The sequence below is a fragment of the Orycteropus afer genome, unplaced genomic scaffold (assembly GCF_000298275.1).
Source record: "Orycteropus afer afer isolate SDZICR_OR568_19922 unplaced genomic scaffold, OryAfe1.0 scaffold00656, whole genome shotgun sequence".
Classification (NCBI taxonomy): domain Eukaryota; kingdom Metazoa; phylum Chordata; class Mammalia; order Tubulidentata; family Orycteropodidae; genus Orycteropus; species Orycteropus afer.
In genome coordinates, this window is record NW_006922243.1 from 987,163 (window position 1) to 1,007,242 (window position 20,080).

At 39.1% G+C, this 20,080-nt stretch overlaps 1 protein-coding gene across 1 annotated transcript in view; it reads right to left on the reverse strand.

Annotated features, from left to right (window-relative positions):
• The window catches only part of TUBGCP5 (tubulin gamma complex associated protein 5), a 221,300-nt gene that overhangs the window by 60,419 nt on the left and 140,801 nt on the right, over nucleotides 1-20,080 (reverse strand). Inside the window, exons 17-21 of the mRNA XM_007956739.2 lie at nucleotides 10,838-10,922; nucleotides 10,603-10,723; nucleotides 9,990-10,168; nucleotides 8,632-8,757; nucleotides 7,914-8,002 (exon numbers count right to left, since the gene is read on the reverse strand). Of these exons, the coding sequence (XP_007954930.1) occupies nucleotides 7,914-8,002; nucleotides 8,632-8,757; nucleotides 9,990-10,168; nucleotides 10,603-10,723; nucleotides 10,838-10,922 (600 nt within the window). The remainder of the gene's footprint in view (nucleotides 1-7,913; nucleotides 8,003-8,631; nucleotides 8,758-9,989; nucleotides 10,169-10,602; nucleotides 10,724-10,837; nucleotides 10,923-20,080) is intronic.

The window sequence follows — 20,080 nt, forward strand, 5'->3', positions numbered from 1 at the left end:
CTCCTCGGAAGGAAGGTTGGGCATTCCTACTTCCGTAGTGATACTGCCTCGGAAACCCAAGGAGGGGTCGCTATGAGTCGGGGCCAACTCGACGGCACATAACAATAACAACAACAACAATGGCTGATTAAAAGAGCTCTGGAGGCATAGTGCCTATAGCATATGACTGCTAACCAGAAGGTTGGTGGTTCAATCCCACCAGCCACTCCACAGAAGGAAGACTGGGTATTCTACTTTTGTAAAGATTTACTGCCTCAGAAACCCAGAGGGGATCGCTATGAATCAGAATAGACTTGATGGCAGTGAGTTTGTTTTTTTTAATGGCTGATTATCACTAACACTTCTTTGTGTGTTTATTGGCCACTTGAATATCTTTTTTTTTTTTTAATGTGTCTCTTCATAGCTTCTGCTCATTTTTCAACTGGATTGTTTGTCTTTTTGATATTGCGGTGTTGGAGTTTTCTATAAATTTTACAGATAAGTCCTCTGTCAGATATGTTGTTGCCAAATATTTTTCCCAAAGCTGTAGGTTGTCATTTCACTCTTTTGTAGAATTTTTTTAAATTTTATTGTTATTTGGATTAAAGTTTACAGAGCAAATTCATCTTCCATAAAACAATTTACATACACTTTGTCTCATGACATTGCCTGCTATCTCCCACAATGCGACAGCTCTCTTCCCACAGCCACATCTTTCCTGTGTCCTTCCCTTCCATGCACCTTTGCCCCCTGAGCTATCTTCCTAAAGAATGCTAATGGAATCTGGATCAGGATTCCAGTGAATGTAAAGATTGCTTTGGGTAGTATTGACATTTTCACAATGTTCATTCTTCCTATCCATGAGCATGGTACTTTCTTCCATTTCTGTAGATCTCTTATACTTTCTTTGTATAGGATTTTTATGTCCCTGGTAAATTTTATTCCAATGCATTTTATCTCTTTGGTAGCTAATATAAATGGTACTGATTTCCTTATCTCCTTTTTCAGCATTCCCTTTGCTGGTGTAGAAGAATCCAACTAATTTTTGTACGTTTATCTTTCATCTTGCCACCATGATAAATCTTTAAATTAGTTCCAGTAGTTTTCTTGGGAGTCTCTTGGGTTTTTTATGTATAGGATAATATCACCTCCAAAAATGCATAATTTTACTGATTCCTAACCTATTTGGATGCCTTTTATTTCCCTTTCTTGGCTTACTGCCCTGGCTAGGATTTCTAATACAATGCTGAATGAAAGGAAGTGGTGATAAAGGGCATTCTTGCCTGGTTCCCATTTCTTACAGGGGATGGTATCTGTCTCTCTCCATTGAGAATAATGTTGGTTTTGCATACATGCCCTTTATTATATTTAAGAATTATCCTTTTATCCCTATTTTGCTGAGAATTTTTTTTTTTTTTTAATCAGGAATGGGTGTTGGGTTTTATCAAATACTGTTGCTGCATCTACTGATATGATCATGTTGTTCTTTTCCTTCATTTCATTATATGATAGATTATGTTGATTGTTTTTCTAATGCTGAGCCATCCTTGCATGGCTGGTATGAATCTCATTTGCTCAGGATGTATTATTTTCTTGATATATTGTTGAATTCCATTGGCTAGAATTTTGTTGAACATTTTTCCATCTTCATTCATGAGGGATAATGGTCTGTAGTCTTTCTTTTCAGTGGTTTCTTTGCCTGGTTTTGGTTTTAAGAATTGTGTTTGCTTCATAGATTGAATTCAAGATGATTCCATCCTGTTTTATGTTCTGGATTAGCCTGGGTAGAACTGGTGTCAAGTCACCACTGAATGTTTCCCAGAATTCTCCAGTGAAACAGTCTGTGCCAGAACTTCTTCCCCCACCCCTTTTAGTAGCCTTTTTTTTTTTTTTTTAATATCCTGTTTATTTCTTTTGTTATGTTGTTGTTACATGCCGTTGAGTCGTCTCCAACTCATAGCAACCCTACTCACAATAGAACAAAACATTGCCTGCTCCTTACCAGTTCCATGATCCTTCCTATTCATGAACCCATCGCTGCATCCACTATGTCAATCCATCTCATTGAGGGCCCTTCCCTCTTTCGTTGACCCTCCACCTTACCAAGCATGGCAGCCTTCTCCAAGGAATGGTCCCTTCTAACAACATTACCAAAGCAGGTGAGACAAAGTTTGGCTATTCTTGTTTCCAAGGAGCATTCCGGGTGTACTTCTTCCAGGACAGATTTGTTAGTTTTTTAGCAGTCCATGGTACTTTCTGCATTCTTTGCCAGCACCACAACTCAAAAGCATCAATTCTTCTTCAGTCCTCCTTATTCATTATCCAGTTCTCACATGTATATGAAGCGACTAAAAATACCATGGGCTTGTGTCAGGCGCATCTTAGTCCTCAAGGAGACATCTTTGCTCTTCAGGCCTTGAAAAAGATCCTTTGCAGGCAATTTATCCAGTGCTATATGTCATATGATGTTCTGACTGCTGCTTCCATTGGTGTCAATTGTAGAACCAAGTAATGTGAAGTCTCTGACACCTTCAATCTTTTCTCCATTTATCACGATGCTGCTTATAGGTCCAGTTGTGAGGATTTTTGTTTTCCTTATGTTGAGATGTAATGATGTAATCCATACTGCAGACTGTTTCAATCTTCATCAGTAAATGCTTCAAGACATCCTCACTTTCAGCAAGCAAAGTTGTGTCGTCAGCATATCGTAAGTTGTTAATGATTCTTCCTCCAATTCTGATGCCATGTTCTTCTTCATATAGTCCAGATTCTTGGATTATTTGCTCAGCATACAGATTAAGTATGGTGAAAGGATACAACCCTGATGCACGCCATTCCTGATTTTAAACGACGCAGTGTCCCCTTGTTCTGTTTGAATGCCAGCCTCTTGGTCTATGTACAGGTTCCTCATGAGTATAATTAAGTGTTCTGGAATTCCCTTCTTCTCAATGTTGCCAATAATTTGTTAGGATTCACACAATCAAATTATTTTGCATAGTCAATAAAACACAAGTAAACATTTTTCTGGTATTCGCTGCTTTGAGCCAAGATCCATCTTACATCAGCAATGATATCGCTCATTCCACATCCTGTTCTGAATCCAGTTTGCATTTCTGGAAGCTGTCAATATACTGCTGCAACCATTATTGAATTATCTTCAGTAAGATTTGACTTGCATGTGATATTAATAATATTGTTTGATAATTTCCACATTTTGTGGGATTACCTTTCTTTGGAAAGGATAAAAATATGGATCTCTTCCAGTTAGTTGTCCAGATAGCTGTCTTCCAAATCTCTTGGCTTAGCTGAGTGAGTGCCTCCAGTGGGGCATCCATTTGTTGAAACATCTCAATGGGTATTCCATCAACACCTGGAGCCTTGTTCTTTGCCAACTCCTTCAGTGAGGCTTCACCTTCTTCCTTCAATACCACTGGTTCTTGGTCATATGCCACCTCTTGAAATGGATGAACATCAACCGGTTCTTTTTTGTACAGTGACTCTGTGTATTTCTTCCATCTTTCTTCGATGCTTCCTGAATCATTCAATATTTTGCCCATAGAATCTCAATATTGCAACTTGAGGCCTAATTTTTTTCCTCAGTTCTTTCAGCTTAAGAAATTCTGAGCACATTCTTCCCTTTTGGCTTTCTAACTCCAGGTCTTTGCATATTTCATTATAATAACTGGCTTTGTCTGCTCAAGCTGCTCTTTGAAATCTGCTGTGCAGCTATTTTATCTTGTCATTTCTTCCATTTGCATTAGCTAGTCTCTGCTCAAGCGCAAGTTTCAGAGTCTCTTCTGACATCCATTTTGGTCTTTTCTTCCTTTGTTTATTTTAAACAAACTTTTGCTTTTTTCATGTTCTTGATGTCATCCCACAATTCTTCTGGTTTTCGGTCATTGGTGTTCAATGCATCAAATCTATTCTTTAGATGGTCTCTAAATTCAGGAGGGATATATTCAAGGTCATATTTTGGCTCTCGTGGACATGTTTTGATTGTCTTCAACTTCAAGTTGAACTTGATATGAGCAGTTGATGGTCTGTTCCACCATCAGCTCCTGGCCTTGTTTTGGCTGAAGATGTTATATTAAGCTTTTGCATCACCTCTTGCCACAGATGTAGTCAATCTAATTCTTGTGTACTCTATCTGATGGAAGTCCACATGCATAGCAGCTGTTTGTGTTATTGAGAAAAGGTATTTGCAATGAATAATTTGCTGGTCTTGCAAAATTCTATCATGCGATGTCCACCATTATTTCTGTCACCAAGGCCAAATTTTCCAACTACTGGTGATTCTTTGTTTCCAACTTTTGCATTCCAGTCAGTAGTGATAATTAACACGTCCTGATTGCATGTTCAGTCAATTTCAGAGTGCAGTTGATAAAAACCTTCAATTTCCCCATCTTTGGCTTTTGTGCTTGATGCGTAAATTTGAATAGCAGTAGTATTAACTGGTCTTCCTAGTAGGCATATGGATATTATCCTGTCAGTGACAGCATTTACTTCAGGACAGCTCTTGAAACATCCTTTGTGATGATGAATACCATGTCATTCCTCTTCATATTGTCATTCCGGGCATAGTAGATCATATGGTTGTCTGATTAAATATGGCCAAAACCTGTCCATTTCAGCTCACTAATTCCTAGGATATCAATCTTTATGAGTTCCATTTCATTTTTGACAATGTCCAATTTTGTTAGATTCATACTTTGTACATTCCATGTTTCAATTATTAATGGATGTTCGCAGCTGTTTCTTCTCAGTGTGAGTCATGCCACATCAAGAAATAAAGCTTTACTTTATCCATATTATTAAGGTTGGTTCTACTCTGATGAGGCAGCTCTTTCCAAGTAGTATTTTGAGTACCTTCTGATCTAAGGGGCTCCTCTTCCTGCACTGTATCAGACAATGTTTCCAGGCTATTCCTAAAGTTGTCCAGTGATGTATCAGACAGTGTTTCTCTGTTATTCATAAGGTTTTCCGTCAGCAATTCTTTCAGAAGTGGATGGCCTCACCTCTTCCTTCTTTCTACTCTGCCTCATTCTGTAAGCTGCATTGAAACTGTTCAGAATCTGTAACCTTGCTGGCATCTGACACAGTGGTAGTACAGCCTTAAGGCTCATAGCAATGTGCAAGCCACCACAGGATGACAAACTGACAGACAAGTTCATGTCCCTTAGCTGCTTGAAACCTCTTCGCCCTCCCCTTACCTGGATCCTGCTGCCTTGTTGTCCCCAGCTTTCCCTCCTTCCTGCCTTTGGGTGGGCTCTGTCTGTCTCCCTTTACCTGGGTCCTGCCATCTTGTTCTTCCATCCTTCCCTCCTTCCTGTCTTTTGGGTGAGGCCTGTCTCCCTCCCTTTACCTGAATCCTGCCACCTTGTCATCCCTAGCTTTTCCTCCTTCCTGTCTTTTGGGTGGGGCCTATATTCCTCCCCTTACCTGGATTCTGTTATGGGTCTGTTCAAAATTTCTAACTTCGTCTGTGTTAGTTTAGGTAAGTACGGGGTTTCTAGCAATCTGTCCATTCTTTCTAGGTTTTCAAATTTGTTGGAATAAAGTTCTTCATAGCATCAGGATATTATTGTTTTATCTTTATCTGGAAATGGCCTAATTTCACCATCATATTCGAGGGACAATTTTGCTGGGTATATAATTCTTGGCAATTTTTTTCTTTCAGGGTTTTATGTATGTCATCCCATTGCCTTCTTGCCTACATAGTTTCTGTCATGAAATCATAGTCTTATTGGTTGCCCTTTGAAGGTAACTTTTCATTTTTCCTGTGTTTCTTTCAGGATTCTATCTTTGTCTTTGGTTTTGTGAGTTTGATTATGATATGCCTTGGTGAATTTATTTTTCTTTCTATCTCTTCTAGGGTTCACTGAAATTCTTGAATGCACATCTTATGTTACGTTATATTAGGGAAGTTCTCTTCCAATAACAATTTTCCCTGTAGGTTTTGTCTCTTCCTATTCTGGAATTATGATCACATGTAAATTATTCCTCTTGATGGTGTCCCTCATGAATCTTAGGCTTTCTTCATTTTATTTTGATCTTTTTTCTGATTGATCCTTAACAATATGGAGGATTTTGTCTTCAATCTCACTTGTTCTGTCTTCCATTGATTCAGTTCTACTCTTGTCCATTCAATGTGTTATCTATTTTTGAAATGTTAGTATTAATCTTGATTTCTATCTGTTGTTTTTGTATCATTTCTAATTTTTTGTTTATATCGTTTGTTCTTGTATTGTTTTCCCAAATTCTTCTACTGTGCTTTCCTTAATTTTGTTGGTTTGTGTACACAGATCTCTGTTAGTTGTTCATGGAGAGCAGTTGAAGGCAAGTTGGGCTGGTATTGACCTTTTTCTATTGTTAGTAAGTTGCTGCAGAATCAAGTGGTGGCTTTTATTCAGTGGGTAGGGCTGCAGGAGTTGCGGGTATGGTTGGGTACTTTGGGCATGTTTGTTGTCTCCCACATGGTTAAACAAAAAAACAAAAAACCCCTACAGAACAAAAACCAAACCACATATATAAACAAATAAGGAAAGAAAAGGTGATAAAATTTTTTTCAAAAAAGACAAAAGAAGGACAGGGAAACAACCTCTTAATACCTTTATACCTGTCAACCTCCAGTGCCACTGTCTGTGCTGTCCCCTCTGCAAGCAGAGTCTATTCTCAAGTTGGTGTTCCAATTAAGAATGTAGTCCTTTCCAAGACTGTTGCCTGGATTAGAACACCATAGCCAACAGTCCGCAGCTCTGTTTGCCTCCTTATTCACTATTTTCACACCAGTTCTTCTACTAGTTGGTATTTAATCTAGTTCTTTAACCCTCCCTTCAAAGCTCAGGGTTCCAAGATTATATTCTGTATCTTTTTTCAATTGGTTTCTCAATTCTTTGTTGTACAGTGTCTGTGTAGCTTGCCTACCTTTTGCATCATCTTGTCAAAAGTCTTATTCCTTTACTTGGCTCAATCCCTTTCTGCAAAATTTTCAAGCATCAAGAGAGGCATGCCTCAAGGCATGACAGAAGGGAGACTGTCCTGATCAAAGAACTGTATCCTGAGCATTCTTGAGCCTACTTTTCAACCCATTACTTCTCTAATAAACCTGAAAATCATGAGCATTGTCTGTGTGGACACTGCAATGAATTATCAAACTCAGAAGAGAAACAGAGAGTGCCATGGGAGGGCAGTTGGTGTCAGAACTGGTAAAAAAGTTGGAGGGTGGCAGCCTTTGGCCTCACAAGAATAAGTCTTCAGCTATTGATGGTGACTCTGTTTCTCCCTTGTGAGGTTGGAGGAGGTCTGATGATGCTGCCCCATGTCCTTTTTGCAACTGCCTATATCCTATGGTGAGAAAAATTCCTCATATCTTAAAGACCAGAGATAAATTTTCAACTTGGAGCCAAACACCAGCTGAAGTTAGGCTCCTATCCCTCCAGGAAACTGAGAGACAGAAGTGCCATTTTCTTTAATTGATTACATTTAAGAGACGGCTTCCAGGTCTTTGAGGAAACATCCCTAAGTTGTTAAACTGGCAAATGGTATACAGCCTTTAAAAGGATTTATATACATTTCAAAGAGGTAGAAAAAGAACTTACAAGTTTTCTAAAGTAAATGCTTCAAGAACAGGCAAAGGGGAATGTTTCTTTTTTGTTCACTATTGAGAATTAAAAAGTCTGTCTTTTTTCTAATCTTTATTTAGTCATTATACAGCATTTCTGTGAATGACTTTGAAAGCAGTGTGAGTAGTGATTTTGGGTTTAAAAAACAATTTTAGCAAGCAGGCAAATTCATAAACTAGCAAATAATGAAAACTGCCTCTATGTGTTTCCAAGATCATAAAAGGAAAAAAAAAAAAAAGGCCAAAAGAATGAAATCAGTCAAAGGAAAGCTATAATGGTAACAAAACAGATGCTTCACAAGTTCATACTTACTTCCAAGCCCCTAGACCCGCCTGCCAACCATCAGCAAACATGAGTGCCAAATTCAACACCTTCATGATGGCTTCTTTCACAAAGCTAACCTGAAAAATTAAAATCATGGATATAATATGGGGTAAGTATTTTGGACAGTGACATCAACACTTTTTACTTTTACCTAATTTAAATGAATCATAGAAAAAGATCACCAGGTCAATGGATACTTTCTACGAATAAGGCAAGACGCTAGGCTCTAAAGGAAATCTTAAGTAATCTGGCACCATTGACTGCACCTACAATATTGGCATTATTATCAGTACAGTCTAACCAATTGAGCAAGCTACCATTTCTTGGGACAAGCATTTAAATTCAGCAATGAAACAAGTCAAGCAATTCCAATGGATGTAATATTTAATTCCATATATTCGCATTAAGCTAGACATGCTTTCTGACTAAAGCATTTTACTCCACAACTGCAAGTAAGATTTTCTAATTGAATCCAAATATAATGCAGAATGAGTGCAGAGGAAATGGAGACTGCTGTAACACAGTTCTCATCTGTGTTTCCTAAATATAATTTCCAGTATCGTGGCAAAGATTTGTAATAAAATATGAGGTGCTCACTCCTTAAAGAACATTCTGAAGAACAGAAGCTTAATAATTACAAAATTTCAAAGCAAATAAACATCATTTCCCACTTCATTAGCCAACTTTCCACAGACATATCATTTACCTTTTCCCTTAGCAGACATCGATCATGGATGGTGGACAAATATCTATAGTGAATTTTAATCAATTGATCTAAATCTTTGGCTTCCTCGACTTGATGTTGAAACTCCAGTCCTGTACTGTGAAGAATCTTTCAAAATAAAGAGGAAAAATTTAATCAGCAGATTTCTTCTCTGGGGATTTATGTGCTGCATAAAGAACTTTTAATCCATTTCTTCTATTCCTCTCATATTCTTCCCTCAACTGTTGAAAGTACCACTCTTTAAGGCTGACCTTGGTGTGCTTACCTTATAATTATGTTGGGGATCAATCTATTAGGACATACATTTGCACAAGTGAATGAATACTTCCTTAAGGTGTGTGCGTAAGGGCTTAGTAAATTGAAGTATAGATAAGGAAGGGTTAAAATAGGTTACTAAACTGAACTATATATAAAACACATGGAGGAGTGTGATTTTTTTTTTAAACTCTAGTAAATTTGTCATAAATGTTAAGTATTATTCTTATAATACACATAATTGAGTTGATGTTTTTATAAATTCCACTTTTCACATACAAATCTTTCTTTAAAAGAAGTATGATGGATTTCAAACAGAAAACTAAAAGCCAACAAAGAAAAAACTTAAAGCCCTACCATTTACTCTTAACACCAAAGGGAGATGACCATCACTGCACTATGGGAGCAGGGATCACCTCTGTTGCCTTCACCACATCAAAAACACAGGCTTCTAATTAATGTTCACTTCATCCAAATAAGATGACTTAAAATTTTTAAAACTCCACAAATTAGATTTTTTAAGAAATAAAATATAAACTGCAAATGAATATTGTCCTCTAATAATGCTTTTATTTGTTTAAATATTTGAACTCTTTAAGAACTTCTTCTAGAACTGGTTATAGGATGTATAAGAAAAGTAGTTTCATTTACTTTGTAGTTATTCCTCATTTTTAAGAAAAGCAAAAGTTGTAATTTGGCTGCATCTTCCTTCTTCTTTATATACCACACTAGCCAGAGAGATTTTGACCATTCCTAAAAATAGAAGTCATTTTCACTGCTGAAGAAATTTAAAGGATTCAAGAGAATATACAAGTTCTGAAGGTAACTCCAAAGATAAGCCCAAATTGTACCCACTCACAGGTGAAACTTCACAAGAGGACAATGGTCATCTGGATATACATGCTTTGGTATATTTAAAAAAACATTCCCCCCATGTCATGTTACTTTGTCATCAAATTTTTCATGTCTTATCTTCACATTTACATTTGGTGAGATTCTCTGTATTTATAACTATATTTACAGGTTAATTACCTATGATTAACTTACATAAGGCAACAAAACCAAGGCAGTGGACAGATACAAACCCTGGTCATGATGTAGTTGTGTAAGCTGTTCACAAAATGCATGAGCTTCACTCTTAAGAGGAACATCCGATGAATCTGTTGTCTTATTGATTCCCTTTGTGGTCCAAATTGAGCATTTACTTCTTGTTCATGTAAAAGTTTTTCTTTAAGTTGTGGTTTTTCAGTAGTACTAACCAATTCTATAAAAGATGGGAAAAGCATCTACTAAGACACCAATGGAAGTAGTTACTGACACTGCTAAGAGTACTTTGAAAAAGGCAGATCGGGGATCCCTATGTCACTATTTGTGAAAGGTTTAAAGTTTCTCATATCATCTTTATTATCACTGCCATGAAAGATGTAAATGCTAAGTCCCATTAACTTGTCATTACAAAATTCTGCAGAACCTAAGAAGAACATTTATTGTGGTTAAATTCTTTAAAACGTTATTGAACTTCAAACTAATTGTACATACAATTTCTAGGCATTTCATTTGGAGACATTAATTCTAACATATGTAAAACTATAAATACATCTCATGTTGGCATTTGTTTACACATAAAAATGATGTAAGAGTACCAAACTCTTTTTGGTAATTATAAAATTATGATTTTTATCTTGAAAAAATACTTACTACCAAATAGTAACACATCCAGACTATATTTTGCCCACTTTATTTGCAGTAAAAGAAGGAACACCTGATTATAAATTTTTTGACATTCCAAACTTATAACAATGTCCACAGGCCATGGGACCTATGAAAACAAAACAACAAAAAATAAAAACCAGAAAATGAGAACAGAAGGTAACCTGTAACTTGCATGTTATAATTTTAATAGAAAACATTATTCTTATAATTCAGCACATACCTTGTAGCTTAGGGTCAGACCATCTAACATATGAACAGGGAGTTTCTTCTTAGATGTGTCAACATTTTCAAAAGATATAGCTAGACTAAATAAAGAAATTTTAGATTTAGCCTGCGAAAGTATTATGTTCTTATAAAAAATTACTCTTACAAAACTAGCATTTTAACATTTTATTTACATAATACTCCAAAAACAGTGTCATTTCATAAAATGAATGCAAATCTTCTCATAAATGTATATGTATTAGAGTACATTACAAAATAGGAATTTGGTTATATAAATAAGGAATACATTTTTTAAATAGTGGGCTTAGCTATAAAAGAGAAGAGATACTTAACAAGTAATAATTAGGAAAAAAGTTAAAGTCAGGGGAGAAGATATAATAGTAATAGGCTGGTACCTTAATTCTGGTAAAAATCAGATGAAAGGCTCAGTACTTTGCTCAGTTTCAAGAGGGAGACTTGTTCTTCCCACCCTGGAGAGGACTGAGAAGAGCGAGTTGCCAGAATGGCCTCTTCTATGGACAGAGTGTAAAACACACTAGTCTCCTGAAAGCCCTCTCATATTAGGAAGGGGAGGCCTGATTAAACTGGGAATGGGGGACTGCCTCTAAAGCAAAGAAATTGTATACTACGTTATCCATTTATGCCTCACACTGGTTTGAATGGGATTCTCAAGAGAAAGAAAGAACAAATAGAGTACTTGGAAATGTAGATGTGTCCTGCAGAAAGGACAAGGAGGCCACATGTTCTGACCTCCTCTAATCCCACAAGAGGAAGACAGAATCACCATCAATAGCCCAAGCCCTATTCCTGTGAGGCCAACCGTTCCTCTCAAAGCACCCACCACGTCTCTCCTGGGTTCAATAATTCGCTGCAGTGGCCACACAGAACTCAGAGATTATGGGGTTTACTAGGGAAGCACCAGGCTACAATTCAAATTCTGGAAAAACGCTCAGTCTCTCTCCTAGCCCACAGTCTCTCAGCCAAGTCTCTCACAGTCTCTCCCCCAACAGTGCATGTCCCTTGGTGTCTTACTCAGCAATGCATGTCTCTTGCATCTCTTTCCCAGGAGCACATGTCTCTTTCAGGAGTGCGTGTCTCTTTCAGCAGCACTTCTTCCTCAACCAGCAGTCAGAGAGAGTTCTGCCTCTAGGAGGCCTCCTTTTGAGCCTGGCAGAATGGCCAAACTAGCCGATCATAGCATCAGAAGTCTCAGGATCTGAGAGAGAGCGGGAACCTTCCAGAACATTGTTTTGTGCCACTCCCAACAGAAATACTCCAGGTGGACAACTTTAGCAATCAGAAGCTCCTCAGTTGCTCATAGCAAACCCCACCTTGGAGTTTACAAAGACTTATGGGTAGAAAAGCCACACTAAGTAATTTACTACACTGCAGGACCATACAGGTGTTTAGGTCCCATCAGTGGTGATGCCTGAATGCACACTATGAAAGATTTAAAATACACAGCAGGGGTGGGAAGTTAGCCTTCAAAACAGAGGTAAACAGCAACATGTGAATAATTATGGAGCCAACTTCTTTCACGTCACAGACACTAGCCAGAATTATTTTAGCTTATAAAAGGCTGTTACATCTGAATTCACTAAATACTTAACAGGCACCTACTAAATATTTTAATTACTTTATTAAAATTATTTTAATTACTTGTCAAGCACTTAGCAATACCATGCTAAGCATGGTGATACTCAGATGATCCTTCTCCCTTTAGGAGCTAATAGCTCAATGTCAATACATGGGCTTAGCCTCCTGCCATAAAAGAGGGGGGCAGTGTGCAAATGATGTAGAGAGTTGGGTGGGTACTGCACCAAGCAGGACTGGACTGAGCTTTGTGCCAGGGTAGGACACAGCTGGCCCACAAGAATTGCGGAGCACTGTAGCTGGAAGAGTCATATACCTGAGGGCTCTGAAGGGAGAAAAGGGCAAAGCCCTTGGGGAAACCAGAAAACGTTCCAAATTTCTGAAATATGGAGTATAGTTAGGAGAAAAAACATTATGAATATGTCTGTGTATGTGTGTAAGAAATGTGGCTGGCAGATGGAGCTAGACAGTAAAAAGCATTCTACTCTGTGAAAAGCTGCTTGGCTTATCTATTATGAGGAGTCACTGAGGCATCTGAGTGACATGGATGGTGGGATGTATATGGACTGTACATGGAATAGTAGCATGTAATTTGTGTTTTATGAAGATCATCCTGGTGGCAGTGTGAGAGGCCAAGTGGAAGGCAACAAGCTGACAGACAAAAAGACCAGTTTAGAAGATTATGAAATAGACTGTATCTGAGATGAGCTCTTGAGAGAGACGCAGAGGTAAGGAGGAAGTATTAGCTAGGAGGAGAAAAGACAGAACTTGGCAACCAGTTATGTGTGGGAGCCAAAATGGAGGACGGTATCTACAGTGATGCCCTAGACAAATAGTAGTGTCAACCAAGAAAAGAAACAGAGGATGAGAAAATGACAAGTTCTATTTGGACACACGGTGTCAAAAATACAGCCATGATACACCATATCAATAAAAGAAGGAACCATATGATCATCTCTGTGGATGCAGAAAAAGCATCTGATAAAACCTGAAACCCTTTCTTCACAAAAATCCTAAAAAAGACTGGAACAGAAGGGAAGTTCCTCAGTATGTCTCAGGGCATATACGAAAAGCTAACAGCCAACATTATACTTAATGGAGAAAGACAGAAAGCTTATTCCCAAAGAATCTGGAGCAAATAGAGGAATTTAGCAAAGTTTCAGGCTACAAGGTCAACAAACAAAAACAGGTTTCTATACACCAGTAAGGGAGCTCTGGTGGCATAATGCCTAAGGCACTGGCTGCTAACCACAAGGCTGGCGGTTAAAACCCACCAGCCACTCCTTGGAAGGAAGGTTGGGCAATCTACTTCCATAGTGATACTGCCTCGGAAACCCAAGGAGGAGGTGTTGCTATGAGTTGGATCCGACTCAACTGCAGTGAGTTTGGTTTTTTTCATACACCAATAATGAGAAATCTGAGAAAGAATTAGGAAAACAATTCCATCTACAATAGCACGTAAGAGAATAAAATACCTAGGAATAAATCTAACCAGAGACTTTATTATGAATGGCTTATACAATGAAAACTCTGACATACTGCTGAAGGAGATTAAAAAAGACTTAAATAAATGGAAAGATGTTCCTTGTTTGTGGATTAGACAATTTAATATTGTTAAAATGTCAATACTACACGAAATGATCTACAGATTCAATGTAATCCTGAACAAAATTTTAACAATCATCTCTACAGAAACAGAAAAACCAATTCTCAACTTTATATGGAATGGCAAGTAGTCCCAAATACCTACAGCAATGTTGAAAGAGAACAAAGAAGGAAGGCTCATACTTCTTGATTTTAAGACATGCTCAGCTACAAAACTCAAAACAGCCTGGTACTGGTCTAACAATAAACACATAAGACACACTCACTGTCATCCAGCCAATTCCAACTCATAGCAACTCCTCCTCCTTGGGTTTCTGAGGCAGTATCTCTAGTAGCATAATGTCTAAGGTGCTTGACTCCTAACCAGAAGGCTGGCGGTTCAAATCCACTAGTCACTCCTCAGAAGGAAGGTTGGGCAATCTACTTCCATAGTGATACTGCCTCAGAAACCCAAGGAGGGGTCACTATGAGTCAGGTCCAACTCGATGGCACGTAACAACAACAACATCTCTACGGAAGTAGATTGCGCAGTCTTCCATCCAAGGAGTAGCTGGTGGGTTTGAACTGCCAGCCTTCTGGTTAGCAGTCAAATGTCTTAGGCACTATGCCACCAGTGCTCCTAATAAGCACATAGACCAATGAAACAAAATTGAAGGTCCAGAAGTAAATCAATAGTCAATTGATTTTTGACAAGGCTGTTAAGTCCATTTGATGGGGAAAGAAGAATCTCTTCAATACATGGTCCTGGGAAAACTGGATTTCCACATCCAGAAAAATGAAACAGGATCCATGCCTCACACTATACACAAAAATACATTCAAAATGGATTAAGGACCTAAATCTGAAAATAGCATGATAAAATTCCCAGAAGAACAAGTAGGGGCAACATTATCAGGCTTAGCTTTCAACAATGGATTATCACATATAATAAAAAGTACAAACAGCAAAAGACAAAATAAATCATTGGGAACTCATAAAAATGAAAGACTTTTGTTCATCAAAAGACTTTATTAAAAAGTGAAAAGTCAAGTTACTGACTGGGAGAATATCTTCAGAAACCATATATCTGATAAGAATCTAATAACCAAAATATATATAAAACCATGACAACCTAAAAAGACAAGTAACTCAGTCATAAAATGGGGAAAGGAATTGAATAGACATTTCACCAAAGTGGACAATCAAATGGCCACCAAACATATGGAAATATACTCAGTCATTAGCCATCAGAGTGATGCAAATCAAACCACAGTAAGATACCATTTCATTCCCACTAGGATGGCTAAAGGAGTTCTGGTGATGCTTTGGTTAAAAGCATTGGGCTGCTAACCAAAAGGTCGGTGGTTCAAAGCCACCAGCTGCTCCACAGGAGAAAAAAGGAGGCAGTATGCTTTTGGAAAGATTTATAGCCTTAGAAACCCTATGGGACAGTTCTACTCTGTCCTATAGGGTCACTATAAGTTGGTATCAATTCGATGGCAGTGGGAGAACGGCTAAGATTAAAAAATAATAATAACAAATGTTAGCGAGGATGTGGGGAAATTGGAACCCTTATTCACTGCTAGTGAGAACGCAAAATGGTACAGTCACTATAGAAAATAGGATGGTGATTCCTCAGAAAACTAAAACTAGAACTACCATACAACCTAGCAATTCCAATGCCAGGTATATATCCAAAAGACTTGAAAGCAGAGACTCAAATAGAGACTTGCACACTAACATTTACTGTAGCAATATTCACAACAGCCAAAAGGTGGAAATAACCTAAATGCCCATTAAAAGATGAATGGATAAACGAAATATGGTACATACATACAACAGAATACTATTCAGCCATTAGGAGAAATGAAGTCTTGATACATGCTTCCAGTATGGATGGAGCTTGAAGATATTCTGCTGAATGAAATGAACCAAATCACAAAAGGACAAATACTATATGATCTCACGTACATAAGAACACAAAAAGAGGCAAATGCACAGAGAACAAAGTTCATTAGAGATTACCTGGGGTGGGAGGAAGAAAGGAGAAGGAAGGTAAAAGGTGGTGAAAAATCACATTGATTAAGGGCAGGGATGCACAGCCAATTGCTATAATTCTTGTCAATAAGTTGTGCACCTGTAAAAAGTTGAATCTGCAGTTGTCCAATAGATATATTAACAATAAGAACAACAACAAAAAAAAAGAGTAGCTGCTGAGGCCGCTTATATACAACCAAACACCTCATGAAATTTAGTTCCTTGGTTTGGAGATTTAAGGTCATAGTTTTATGGAACATTCCGGTTAACTGGCCTAATAACATGTTTAGAGTTCCAGTTCTAATTCCTATTTTGCTGCACAGTACCTGGGGTCTAAAAGCTTAGAAGCAGCCATCCAAAACACAACAACTGGTCTCTACTCACCAGAAGAACAGAAGAAGGAGACTCAGGAATAGGAGGAGGGTATGGAATGATACTGCCTCGGAAACCCAAGGAGGGGTCGCTATGAGTCGGGTTTGACTCGACGGCACATAACAACAACAAAATGGAATGGCTAATGGCTTCCATGAACAACTGCCTCCTTTGTCATAGACCAGAAGAACTGGATGTTGCCCTGTTACTGCTACCAAACATTCTGATCAAAGATTCTACAGAAGAATTCTGATAAAAAAGGGGTAAGAGTAGAACGGAATTTCAAATTCTCATGGATTCTAGACTTCCTGGAGCCATGAAGGTTGAATGAACCCTTGAAACTATTACCCTGAGATGATCTTTAAGCCTTAGACCAAAGACATCTCCTGAAGTCTCCTTAAAACCAAACAATAGGTTAGCTTAACTAGGAAGAAATGTCTACCTAGAACATTATGCTGTTTTAACAACTATCTATATGGGATCAAACTGACAATAGGAACTAGAAAGATTAGATAGGAACTTAAGAGGACAGGGTCTTTATGTTAGATGGAAGAATAACTGAGAAAAGAGTGTGAGAATGGTTACACAACTCAAAGAATGGAATCAATGTTACTAAATCGTACATGCAGAAACTGTTGAACTGGTGTATGTTTTGCGGGTATACTTTCAAAAACAACAACAAAATAAATAAAATTTAGGGGAAAAAATGAACTGAGAACAAGAAAAGAAAAAAAAAAAAAAAAAGAAAGAATACAGCCATATGGTGATGGCTGCTTCACAGAGACACCTGGTAAAGGCATTGAATTGCTGGTCAGGAATGGAAGCTGAAGCCAACAACATGGAATGCAACTGTTACATGAAGGGCAGGTGGTGGATGAGATATTGTGGGGAGGCTGCTGAGAGTGCATCAGGGATACAAGAGGTGGTGGGGGGGGGAGTGAGAGGCAGTTGGGGAGTAGCTGTCCATATCATATCATGACTGCCCATAAAGAAGGATAGGCCAGATCTGTTCTGAAAAAACTGGAGGACATAGGATTCACCTAGAATACACAGGAAGCCACAGCAGATCAAGTCATTGACAGGATAATTAAACACCACAGCGGTCCCAGCCTTTCTAAGCCAATCTACAAATGTAATGCAATCCCAATAAAAATACCACCAGGGCTTTTTGCTGGTTTTTCTAGAGCTAAACGAGTTTATGATAATATACATTTAGAAAAATAAATAAGGAATATTAACAAAGAAAATCTTATTAAACACTGGTCAATTTATTTTACTGTGGTGGTTTTCATGTTGCTATAATGCTGGTAGTTATGCCATTAACATTTCAAATAGCAGTAGGGTAATCTATGGTGGACAGGTTTCAGTGGAGCTTCTAGACTAAGACAGACTGAAAATTAGTCAATGAAAACCTTATGGACCACAAAAGACAACTGTCTGATAAGGAGTGCTGGAAGATGAGTCCCGTAGGTTGGAAGACACCTCAAGCTACAGTGGGCACAACAAAGTATTTGAGCATATCGACCATGTTTCATTCTGTTGTACATGGGTGCTTGAACAATTTCTGTTAGAAACATCAGCACGAGGCCGGTCCCCATGAGGCAGAGGTTAAAGATGTCCCAATTGTCCAAACTACCATGCCACTCCATCATTTCAGACATTAACTCCTCCTCCTCCTCCCAGTAATTTCCCCAGTCTTAGGGTTCTGTATTTCACTGTAACGCCTCACAGAACTCACAGACACCCAAGGGTTCGTCTCACGTAGTAGTGGTGGAGGCTGGCAGGCTGGCGAGTCCCGGGTCCGTGAGTAGGTCTGGCGGATCCTCCCAACTCTCAGGGTTTGATGAACCTCAATCAGCAGATCAGATGACGGATGCTGTCCCAAATCCAGGAGTGAGATGATGATGATCCAAGACCCAAAGCCAGAGCAAGAGGAGAACGAATTTTCCCAGGAGATTCATAGGTATACCCTCAGGGAAGCTAAGGGTGGTGACTTGAATTATACCCTTCAGCAAGGCAGGACTCAGGATACATTCCACCTGTGTTGCCCCAACAGAATTAACCTAAATCCCATCACAGAGTCGGTTGCCAGTCATTATAGGGAATGACTACTACCAGCTGCCCAGCCAAGTTGATACCTGACCTTAACTACCACACCACCCCAAACAGGCATAGATAACAGGATTTACAAAACATCACAGAATGGAGGACAATGGCTAGAAGGGCCACATCAAGCAATTCACTGCAATGGGTCAACTCAACAGCAACTAATAACAACAACTGGTACCTGAATGAACAGAGACAGAAAGTCCAGAGTCCAAGTGCATAGGGAAGTTAAATGATAACGAAGCATTTTAGATGACTTTGGAATATATTTTGGTTACCTCATACTGCTCTGACAAGAATATACCACAAATGGGATGGCTTGAACAAAAATGAGTTTATTATCTTACAGTTTGGAGGCTTTAAGTCTGAGTTCAAAGTGCCAGGCTCTAAAGGATGGGTGAAAGCCCCTCGACCTTGGGCTTCAGCTCTGCCTCTTGCTCCCGGCCCACTGAAGCTAGAGGCATCTCTTCACTCAGGCAGCTACTGGCTGCTGAGGCTGACAGACTCAAGGTCAACAAATAAAATGGCACAGTCTGGATGCTACCAAACTACACGGCAGGCCAGTAATTCAGGTCCATTGAAAGTCCCAAGGTCGGCATAGCACAGCAGGCTGCTGAACAATGACACTGCTCCATTCAGGGTTCAAGCATGCCATAAACTGGAGACCATTTCCAAAGCTGTTTCTTATCTACAGGAAGCAGACTACATACCCAAAGAAGATACTCAGCTGCTCCAGTAGATTACACCGTGGAGTTAAGTACCATTCTCACTACGGGGCAAACTACATTCAGCTGCCCAGCCACTCAACCAGGCCCAGCCAAGTTGACACACAAACTTAACTACCACAGAAAAGATAGATTAAAAATATATATATATATTGGGAGCCAACTAGATACCTCCCAGTTGCAACTGAGTCAATTCTGACTCATTGCAACCCCCTCTGTGTATCAGAGTAGAACTGTGCTTTTTTGAGCTTTCCAATGGTCAGCCCCAGGGATACAGGTGAGGAGAGACAACTCAAGGACACCCAAAGCAGCAGGCCGGAAGAGCAGGAGAAAGGGGATTAAAAGCCAGGAAGCCAGAGACAAGAGCAATCGGCCGAAGGGATTAGGTGAGGAGAGGAAACTCAGGACCGTCCAGAGCAGCAGGCCAGAAGAGCAGGAGAAAGAGCCAGGAAGCCAGAAATAAAAGCAGTCAGCCCCAGGGTTACAGGTGAGGAGAGACAACTAAGGGACACCCAAAGCAGCAGGCCGGAAGAGGAGGAGAAAGGGGATTAAAAGCCAGGAACCCAGACAGAAGAGCAGTCAGCCCAAGGGACACAGGTGAGGAGAGACAACTGAGGCATGCCCAAAGCAGCAGGCAGGAAGAGCAGGAGAAAAGGGATTAAAAGCCAGGAAGCCAGACAGAGGAACAGTCAGCCACAGGGACCTTGGTGGGGGTGATACAAGAGGGCTCCAACAGCAAGACAAACTTGTCTGTCGGTTTGTCCTACTGTGGTGACATGTAGACGTGAGTTTTGAGGCTGAGCCTCTGGTGATTAAAACCC